This window comes from Quercus suber, unplaced genomic scaffold (genome assembly GCF_002906115.3).
Source record: "Quercus suber isolate HL8 unplaced genomic scaffold, Cork oak 2.0 scaffold_13, whole genome shotgun sequence".
NCBI classification, from domain to species: domain Eukaryota; kingdom Viridiplantae; phylum Streptophyta; class Magnoliopsida; order Fagales; family Fagaceae; genus Quercus; species Quercus suber.
This window is the reverse complement of record NW_027069478.1, coordinates 2044710-2056032: the sequence shown is the minus strand read 5'-3', so window position 1 is coordinate 2056032 and position 11323 is coordinate 2044710. Positions and strand designations below refer to the sequence as shown.

At 39.3% G+C, this 11323-nt stretch overlaps 1 protein-coding gene across 1 annotated transcript; it reads left to right on the top strand.

Moving 5' to 3' along the window:
• Nucleotides 1-604: 604 nt before the first annotated feature.
• LOC112017366 (GRAS family protein RAM1) lies at nucleotides 605-2286 on the top strand. The gene has a single exon (XM_024049821.2). The coding sequence runs from the start codon at nucleotides 749-751 to the stop codon at nucleotides 2201-2203; it is 1455 nt and encodes a 484-aa protein (XP_023905589.2). The 5' UTR covers nucleotides 605-748; the 3' UTR covers nucleotides 2204-2286.
• The last annotated feature ends 9037 nt before the right edge of the window (nucleotides 2287-11323 follow it).

Here is an 11323-nt window from a genome sequence, read left to right as displayed (position 1 = left end):
TGTACACACACATTCCTATTGGGTTACAATAATGGAAATTTGAAATTTTAGGTCAAAGCAATTAATTAAGAATTTTTGTGCAAGAATTATTGACCTTATATATGAAGCCACAATTCATTGTAAGAAACTATGTAGGATAAGTAGTACATAGACTATACCATATTTATGTCAAAATATATGTCTCTTCCATTTAAGCTGATATATCCTTGTTGATACAAAGCATCAATTATTGGACCCGACAAAAATATGATCAAATTTATTAGACTGAAAAAGGTCAGTAATTCTCTCCAGTTTAAAACATGGAACTCCCTTACAAAACACAGTCAGATGAATACTAAGACAAGGTCTAGGATAAAAAAATGAGGACTAGTATTTGTTGGGACATCTAGAAGGATATAGAATGAAGACAATTCTTCAAGGACGGTAGGTTGATTCCCCATTTTTCTTGCTATTTTTTGTCGAATGTGCATGGCATCTTCTAAGCCTTCCGAAATTACCAAAGGACCAAAAAACAAACCCTTTCATAGATTTCAAAAGCAGCCCAATATAATAATGGAAAGAATATCATTTTGTTTCTTGACTAAACACTGATTTTGAAGAATCAAAAGATACCCATCTCGTTGTAAAAGAAGGGTAAGAAAAATATCCAACATCTCTCTCTTGTCCTTGGTTCTATTCCCATGTGATTAACAAGGAATATCTTAAAGTTGTGCCCACGCCATAAACTTTCCATATATACTCAACCTTTATGACCTTTTCTCATATCCCCAATTTCACACAAACACCACTCTCTCCCTCTATCTTTCAAATGGAAGACACGTATGAGAAAGAAGATCTTTTGAATCTTAGCCTTGCCATTGTTACAAATTCAGGGAGTGATGAGAGGACAAGCAAGAGGAAGAGAAGGGATACTTTAAGCCCCATGCAGCAGCATTCGTATGAAGGTTGTGAAGGGAAGATATATAGGCTTCTCCAAATGAGGGAACAAATGCTAAAACTTGAGTCCCACAAGGTCAGAAAAGCAGTAGTAGTTGAAGATGGAAATGGGCTCCATTTGATCCATTTATTGCTCGTTACAGCCACAGCAATTGACCAAAACAAGGTGGGCTCGGCTTTGGAGAATCTTAGTGAGTTGTACCAAAATGTGTCCTTAAATGGAGAATCAATGCAAAGAGTGGTGGCCTACTTCGCAGATGGTTTGGCAGCAAGGCTGCTTACACGAAAATCTCCCTTCTATGACATGATCATGAAGGAACCAACAAATGAAGAAGAGTTTTTTGCTTTTACCCATCTCTACCGCGTATCGCCTTATTACCAATTTGCTCATTTCACAGCAAACCAGTCCATAATAGAGGCCTTTGAGAGGGAGGAAGCTATAAACAACAGAACATTGCATGTAATTGATTTTGATATCTCATATGGCTTTCAATGGCCTTCACTTATCCAATCTCTTTCTGAAAAGGCATCGAGTGGAAATCGAATCTCTCTCAGAGTAACGGGGTTTGGAAGAAGTTTGGAAGAACTGCAAGAAACAGAAAACAGACTGGTAAGCTTCTCAAAGGGGTTCCATAACTTAACCTTTGAATTCCAAGGACTGTTAAGAGGTTCCAAGCTCATTTACCTAAAGAAGAAGAAAGACGAAACATTGGTTGTAAATTTAGTTTTCTATCTGGATACTTTGCATAATTATCTTGAGGTTTCTGACACTTTGAAATCTATACATTCACTTAAACCCTCCATTGTAATCTTAGTGGAACAAGAAGGAAGCCGAAGCTCGCGAAGCTTCTTATCAAGATTCATGGAATCATTGCATTACTTTGCAGCCATGTTTGATTCATTGGATGATTGTCTTCCGCTAGAGAGTGCCGAGAGGTTGGGCATTGAGAAGAACCATCTTGGTAAAGATATCAAAAGCTTGCTTAACGATGACAATATTAGTGGTATGAATTGCCCAAAACATGAGAAGAAGGAAACATGGAAGGCAAGAATGGGGAGTCATGCTTTTAGGGCAGGTAAATTAAGCTCCAAGTCTATGATCCAAGCAAAACTTCTTTTGAAAATTAGGACCCATTATTGTCCTCATCAATTCGATGGGGAGAGTAGTGGTGGGTTCAGGGTCTTTGAAAGAGACGATGGAAGAGCTGTTTCTCTTGGGTGGCAAGATAGGTGTCTGCTTACAGCCTCTCTATGGCATTGTGTATGATAGATATACTTTTCTAACACGTTCATCATTTTTGTAAACTTTATTCAAATAATGAACTTTGACAGAAAGTGAATTTTAAATAATTGTTTAATTTACTTATCTTGTTCCACATTTATTATATATAGGAGAAAATGCATTTTTGGTTTCTATATTTTAGGCCAATTTTAGTTTTAGTCCTTACTTTTTTGAAGCACCTAATTTAGTCCCTGAAAAATGAAAACTGTTACTAGTTTGGTTCCAGTTGTCATTTCAGTAACGGAAATATCCTACAAGCAAACGGAGCATTCTGTTTGCTAACATAACACTAATGTGGCTATTAAAATATTATTGAAAAAAATTATCTCGAAATTCAAAAATGCCACGTCAATATTTTAATTAAAAAAAAATCTGTAAGGACTGGCTTTAGACCCTCAACCCACTAGTAATAAGTGATGGCCCAATCAACCCAAAATAATATATTTGTTAGAGAATGGATCTTACAGGTAAGACTTAGCAAATCATGTATGGGGCACAAAGATTGGACTCACGCCAAAAAGATAAGAGAACACAGTTTAAAGGAAAAAAAAAAGCTCATCGGTCAAGTCCGAGTATTAAGTGTTATTATATTCACTTAAGCTTCTTTAAGTACAACATATTTTCTCTCTTTTCTATTTTTATTTTCTTTCTCCACCCTTACGTACCCCAGTTTTCATGGGGGTTTTCCTTTATATAGTCTTACTCCCTTTCAATCGCAGCCTTCCATTTGTTGATTGTGTCAGTAATCTTCTGGATGCTTGTCCCATTAGAGCCCCCCTGGAACCTTTGTAGATAACTGTAAAGTTCAACATCATTGTTCAGGCATCATTTTCACATAAATGCGCTTGTTAGTTAGGTGCAGAACATTTAATGTCGTGGTAGCAGCTTTCTTCTCATATATTTCCTAGTTCACTGTGGACTCTTTTATTTGAAGCTTATCCTTAGAATTATGGTGCCCTCTTGCACAGTATCTTCTAGGCAACAGGCTCTGATCCCCCCCCCCCCCAAACGTTTCTCGATGAGGGTTGGATCCTCGAGAGACAACCCTTGTTTGTCATTACTTGTCCTTGTCCTCGTCCCTTTGCTATACATGCTTATCTTACTATTCAACCCTCATCGGGTTTTCCTACATCCTCGACAAGGCCCACGGCCCAATATTCCTACTCGACTCATTTATCCCTACAATAGCCCCTAAAAACTCCACCATTTTTTTCTCTCTGAGGAAAGTGGGGTGTTGATTTTGGGTTAGTAAATCTCACACGCTTAGTGAATTCTCCCACATGGTGACGTCTTTTCACTTACTCTGTACGCGTTCCTGACGTTCACATCCGTGACTCCCATTAATTGCTGCATACGGCGCTCTGTCCCCCACATTCTACAGTGAGATGGGAATCTTATGGTAGAAATTTTTCATAGGGACTTGAGCGGGAACTCTCCCGCTCATTCTCTCTCCCTATATAAACATATGAAGAATCTAAATCCCCCATTTTTTGAATCTTCAAACTCTCCAGAAGCGGTCCGAGGTGCTCTTTACTCATACTTTTGTAAGTGCCCTTTAGCCCACATACTGACTTTTAGGACCTTTTCCTCCTTAGCCCTTTGTTTTTCACCTCACTCTTTTTACTACCTTTTCATATTTCTTAGATGGGTAGGTTTGCTAGTTTGGTAGATACTCCCGAGGGTATAGAAAACTTTATGGCCCGATACAATATACCACCTAGGGTATCCATTAGGCATTACCTTCAAGGAGAATGGTATGCTCTAAGGTCAGAGGGGGAAGTGGTGATCCCTATGAGTGCCTTCATAGAAGGAGGGATGAGGATCCCTATGGGTATAGTGACTAGGGATTTCTTAATTGCTTATAGATTATGCTAGACCCAATGTTCCCTAAACGTATTTAGGATACTAGATAGTGTGGATGCCCTCAATGAAAAGATGGGCGTAAATCTTACCCATCATGATGTTAACTGGGTATATAATTGCCAGCACCTTAAGAGCATGGGATATTATCTTAAAACTAGGGTCCCTGAAGTCAGACTCATTTTGTGTCTTCCTAAAACTAACAAAGGCATGGACCAGGATTTTTAATTATCTCGAGTGAATGGCATGATGGACTTCATTGCCCAACACGAGAGGGGAAACCAGGTTGGGTACTTAGACTTAGGTTCCCTATTTTGATAATGAGCACTTCAATTTCCTAACTTTTTGCTTCTCTTCTTATAACTCAAAAATTTATTTCTCGAAGCTTATCAAATTCCTTTCTCTAATTACACTTTTGTTTCTTGGATTTTTGCAGATAAAAATTTCACAGCCCCTAATTTTAGCTTCGTCAATGAGCTTGACCTCACCAGAATACTCTAGTCTGAAATTTTCCTCCATACGGACAAACAACTATAGGCTACCCACGTCATCCTTGGGTACAAGCCGATCTCCACAAGTTTCCAGTCCACCAAATACGTCATAAAGGTGAAAGACCCATGGTTACAATAAATCAACATCGCAGTACTTGACTTCCTCGGCAATCCTCCCTTGTAGGCATTTAACCAGTTGACTGCCCATTCAACGAGCTTATGGGGAGAAGCAACCTCCTCGTACCCAGCTCCTAAGGAAGAGGTGACTAAAGTAATTGAGGTCATAGATTTCGAAGAGGACTTCGAGGATTTTGATTGGTCATCCCTATCGTGTCTCCAAACGCTTCCTTTTCTCATTTACCACCTACTCAAGTAAGCAGTAACCAAGNCAAAAGTGGCTCCACTGCCTCAGGATGGACACAAAGCAAGTATGGCCTTGAGAAAGAGCGTTTGTACAACTTTTGCTCCTCAGGCAGCTAGAAACAAGGAGCCTTTCTCCATATCTTTTTTGCTTCCCCACCCTCGAAAGGTAACACGCTCTCCTTCAAAAATAGAACTATGGGATCCATCCAACTAGGTCAAACCCTGATTTGCTGTACTTGGACTTTCTCCATCTCCTCCTCATCAAACCTATTTAAATCCTCAACAAGAATGACTTGAGGAAGATTTTGTCCAAAAGAGGTTGCCAAAGTTGCCAAAGAATCTGCATGTGCATTTCTATTCCTCGGGACTTGTTGTATGGAGAAAAACTCAAAACCTAATTGTAACCTTCGAGCTTGATTCAAATATCCCTGCATTCTCAAATCCCTAACCTCTAACTCTCCTTTTACTTGCCCGACGATTAGCCTTGAATTTGAAAAAACTTTTACAACTTTTCCTCTTAACTTCTTAACCGTAGTTATCCGACCAACAAAGCTTCATACTCTGCCTCGTTGTTTATAGCCAAGAAGACTAGCCTCAAGGATTTCTTAATAATGATTCCATCTGAAGATAATATCATCACTCCAACCCCTGATCCCCTTTGATTCCCTGCACCATTAACATATAGCTTATAGGTTGAAGGCCCATGAAGAGAAACTATTGAAACTTGTTTTCCCCCAAGCCTATGCTCCTCGACCTTAGCCTCTATTGGAGACTTAGTAAATTTTGCCACCAAATCTGCAAGAACTTGCCCTTTAACTACGGTACGAAGCATGTACTTTATATCAAATGCTCCTAAGATCGTCTCCCATTTAGCAGTCCTTCCCATATAATCAGAATTTCGAAGCAATGACTGCAAAGGGAGTTGAGTTAGAACTATAACTGCATATGCTTGGAAATAATGAAAGAGCTTCCGTGTAGCATGCACTACAGCCAAAATGGCTTTCTCCGAGGGCAAATAATGAACCTTGGCTTCTTGCGGTGACTTGCTCATATAATAGACTAGCCTCTATGCTCCATTTTCTACCCTCACTAAAACTAAGCTAACTGCATGAGAGGTCACAGCAATGTAGGCGAATAAGACTTCTTCCTTTTTAGGTCTAAACATAATGGGTGGCCGAGAAAAGTAATCCTTCAACTGCTTGAAGGCAAGGGTACACTCTTTATTCCATTCAAACCCTTTTCCACTTGTGCAAGAGCTGAAAAAATGGTCTACATCTATCTGCTAATCGGAAGATAAACCTATTCAAGGCTACAGTCATTCCAGTCAACTTCTGCACCTCTTTGGGATTCCACGAAGGTTGTAAATATCATTGATCACCTTAATCTTATCAAGATTAACTTCAATTCCACGTTGGGTGATCATGTAGCCTAAAAATTTGCTTGAGCTAACACCAAAGGAGCATTTAGAAGCATTGAGACGCAACTTATGCCTCATCAACACCTTAAATACAGTTCCGAGGTCACTCAAATGCTCGACCTCCACCTTATTCTTTATGACCATATCATCAATATAGGTCAATATTTTTGCCAAGTCGGGGTTCAAACATTCTAATCATTCACTGATAGGTAGACCCAGCATTCTTCAACCCAAAAAGTATCACTCATTAATGATAACTCCCAGTGGGCATTACAAAAGCAGTTTTCTCCTAGTCAGACAGAGCTAGTGGTATTTGATGGCACCCTTGAAAGGCATCCAAAAAGCTCATTTGAGGGTGACCAACTGTCTCATCCACCAATTGATCTATTCAAGGTATTGGGAAAGAATCTTTAGGGCAAGCTTTATTTAAATCCATGAAGTTTACACACATTCGCCACTTCCCCTTTTTCTTTTTCTCCACAACCTTGTTGGCCAACCACTTGGGATAAAAAAAACTTCCTTACTTGACCTGCACGCTTAAGCTTTATTACCTCTTCCTTAACGGCCTCGGCATGTTCCCTAGAAGAGTGCCGAGGTGGTTGTTTCCTCGGGATAATGGTTGGATTGACATTCAAATGATGACAAATGAAATTCGAATCCACCCCTGGGGCTTCATAGGCACTCCAAGCAAAAACATCCACATTCTTTCAAAGGAAAGTTAGTAATTCCTCTTTCTCCTGAGGTGGCAATTGGATTCCAATTTGGAAGTACTTTTCTTCATCAATGTCTACTGTGACCTTCTTTAACTCCTCGCACTTCACCCCTTCATTCATGGCTCCCGAGGATACTTCCACCTCCATTAACACAACTACAAAGCCTTTTTAGAGATTCTCAAGAATTCATCCTCAGACTAGTGCCTGATAGCAGCAACCAAACACTGCCTTGTTGTGGCCTGGCTTCCGATCAGTTCTTCAACATGGTCCCTAGAGGGATACTTCACTTTTAAATGCAAAGTTGAGAAAACAGCTTCCATAGTATGAAGCCACGGTCTTAATAAGATGGCAATATATGGTGAATAAGCATCCACTCCACATCCACCACCTCTGATCCCATTTGAACAAGCGGCTTGATCGGTCCCTTTAGGATAACAGCTTTCCCATTGAACCCCACTAGAGGGGAACCATAGCTAATTAGATCCTCAAGTTTCAAATTAAGTCCCTTTTATAGGTCGGGATACATAATCTTTACGTCAATACCCTAATCTATCAAGACCCTTCTTACATCATACCCTCTTATATGAAGAGTAACCACTAAGGCATCATCATGTGGCTGAACCGTTCCTACCTATCATCATCGAAAAAACTCAAGGCTGGTCGAGCTTTGCTTTTCCCTCATTTAATCTCAGGGACCGTGTCCTCGGCACATGGTCGGGCTATAGACATTACTCCATGTGAACATACTGCGGTCCGACCTAGGACTGCTAGAATAACACTAATGGTTCCCAGTGGCGGTCTCATGGATAATTCCCTTCTGTATACAGTCCCAGTCTAATTCTCCTATCTCGGAGGTTGGTGCAAAACTTGTCCCAATTTCCTAACTTTAGCCAGTTGCTCAAGATAGTCACGCAAAGTCTTGCAATCCTCTGTAGTGTGTCCTCGATCCTAGTGATTTTGACAATAAAGGCCTTAATTCCGCCTCATGGGGTCACCCCCCATTTTGTTTGGCCACTTGAAATATGGCTCAACCTTTATCTTCTCATGAATTTGATGCACAGGCTCTTTGAATATTGTGTTAACCACCTAAGCAATAGGAAGCCCAGTATGTCTAGAAAAATCTCTCTAAGGTTGGTTGTTATTGTACCTTTCAGACCTAAAGTCTCTTCGGTCAGGGGGAGCCACTTTTACCTTTCCCTTCCCCTGTTGCTGATCATCCTCAACTTGTTTATGATTATCAATTTGATCTATAAGTTGACACATGCTTTGCATTGGTTTCTTTGTCATGGACTTCCTCAATTCGTGTTCAACAGGAAGGCCAACCTTAAAGGTCCTTATAGCCACATCTTCAAAGTCTCCATCTATCTCGTTAAACATTTCTCAATATTTGTTAGAGTAAGTTTTTAAAGTCTCTCCCTCTCTCATTGTTGTTGACAACAAGGAATTTAAGGGACGAGGAACTCTGTTACATATAACAAATCAAGACCCAAAAGCCCTAGTAAGCTCTTGAAAGGAGTTGATAGAGCCCTTCTCTAGTCCATCAAACCATCTCATCGCAACAAACCCCAAATTGGACGGGAATACTTTGCACATCGGTGCCTTATTCCTTGAATGAACAGCCATCCTCTAGTTAAAATGGCTAACGTAATCCATCGAGTCTCACCTCCCATTGTATATGGTAAAAGCAGGTTGTGTGAACCGATGAGGAAGTTTTTCTCTTTCAATCCTCCACGTAAATGGTGACTTTGAAATTTGGCGCAGAGTTTTACTTATTGCATTGTTTCTCAAGCCTCTATAGATCGGACTTCTACTCCTTTGTTTACAATATCGTTCCTCCCTATAGGAAAAGGATTCACTAGGGAGAGTTCTTGATTCTGGTCTATAATTGTCATCATCACCAGACTCGGACCTTGAGCTTGAAGGAGACTTCTTCCTTTGCTCACGAAATAATTTTCTACATGGATGATCAATTTCCAATTGCAGGTTTCTAGTCTCTTCCCCATGCGAAACATGGATCCCAATTCTAGAGTGACTCCTGCTAGTGTGAGTCATATGCACACTTACTTCACGATCTCTCTTTCGCTCCAAATTAAGAAAATGGTCCTGGTGTTGAGACCCCATAGACTCTTCTTGATTTGGTCCTAAACCCACCATGACTGAATGAACTTACAAGTGCTTTCATGTTCCCATAGACAGCGCCAATTGTAAGGACTAGCTTTAGACCCTCAGCCCACTAGCAATGGGTTATGGCCTAAGCAACCTAAAACAATACATTTATTAGAGAATGGATCTTACAGGTAAGACTTAGCAAATTGTGTATGGGCCACAAAGGATTGGACTCATGCCAAAAAGATAAGAGAACACAATTTAAAGAAAAAAAAAATGCTTCTCGAACAAGTTCGAGGATCAAGTGTTCTTATATTCACTCAAGCTTCTTTAAGTACAAGATATTTTCTCTCTCTTTTTATGTTTTTATTTTCTTTCTCCGCCCTTACATACCCTAATTCTCACAGGGGTCTTTCCTTTATATAGTCTTACTCCCTTTCAATCCTAGCCTTCCATCCGTTGATTGTGCAAATGATCTTCTAGATGCTTGTCCCATCAGAGCCCCCCTGGAACCTTTGTATATAGTTGTAAGGTTCAACATCACTGTTCAGGCATCATTTCCACATAGATGCGGCCTGTTGGTTAGGTGCAAAACATTTAATGTGGTGGTAGCAATTTTCTTCTCAGATATTTCTTGGTTCACTGTGGACTCTTTTATCTGAAGCTTATCCTTAGAATTATGGTGCCCTCTTGCATGGTATCTTCTAGGCAACTAGGCTCCGATCCCCCTACAAAATTTCTCGAGGAGGGTTGGATCCTCAGGAGACAACCCTTGTTCATCATTACTTGTCCTTGTCTTCATCCCTTTGCTGTACAAGCTTATCTTACTATTCAACCCTCCTCAGGTTTTCCTACATCCTCGGACAAGGCCCACGGCCAAATATTCCTACTCGGCTCATTTATCCCCACAAAATCCATGTTAGAAAAAATAATAAAAACATAATTCTAAATTTTTTATTTTTTAACAAATAAAATAAAAATTATTAAATTAGAAAAAAAATTATTTTTATTATTTTTTTCAGAAGATTTCATGTTCTTTCCCAACATGATTGTTCACTGTTCATATTCTTCTAAAGAAGATTATTGTTCATGTTTTTATCCAAATCACATGTTTGGTTGCCTAAAAAATTTAAAAATCATGATTTTTTTTTTCTATTCTTGCATTTTCTTAGCAACTGACCAAAACACTATAACCCAAAAAAATAGGGGGAAAAAAAAAAGAAGCAATTTGAAACCTTTAGCAAATCAAACAAAAACCTCGAGCAATTCGAACCCAGCAAATAAACCCATAAACCTAGCAAACCAAAACATTGAAACCCAGAAAAGACCCTACAATCTGAAACCTCTAGCAAATTGAACCCAGCAAATAAACCCATAAATCCAACAAGGAAACACATAGAACACGCATAAGTACAAAGCTCTTCAACAAATTTACAAAAAAAAAAAAAAAAATTAAAAGAACAAAGATCTTCAACAATACACACTTTCAATTTCCTTGTACAAATTGATTCTTTCAAATGAAAACCAAAGCCCAGTCGATTCTTTCAATTTCTTGGTACAAACATATCCAAATGAAAACCTAAACAATCATTTCAATTTCTTGGTACAAACATATCCTATTGAGAAGCCAAACCCACATAAACAGATCAGACCACTAATCACCACCACTACCACCAATCAGTCATCAATGGACACATCAAGCCACTGCAACCCAACCAACAATCCACCCCCACCCACCACTCCACAACCACTACCACCAATCTCAGCCCATCCCTCTCTCTCTCTCTCTCTCTCTCAACCCAGATCAAAGCCAGATCCTAAAACTACATCAACCACTAATGATATCAACCTCTCTCTCTCTCTCTCTCTCTCTCTCTCTCTCTCTAAACCTAGATCAAAGCCTTATCCCATCAAGAAAAATGAGAGAGAGAGAGAGGGAGGAAAATGAAAACTGACTGAAGTGTGGCACTGTGGCTCTAATGATCGAAGTATGTGGCATTATGGTTGTTTGATAAATTTTATGGTTAATCACTTTAATTTTTGTGATGTTGTGTTTGATTGTCATGAAATATTAAAAACAGTTAGGAAAGTTAGTAAAAAAAAATTTCTCAATCTTTAAAGCTAAAAAAGTAATTTTTTTATTATTTTTTTCAAT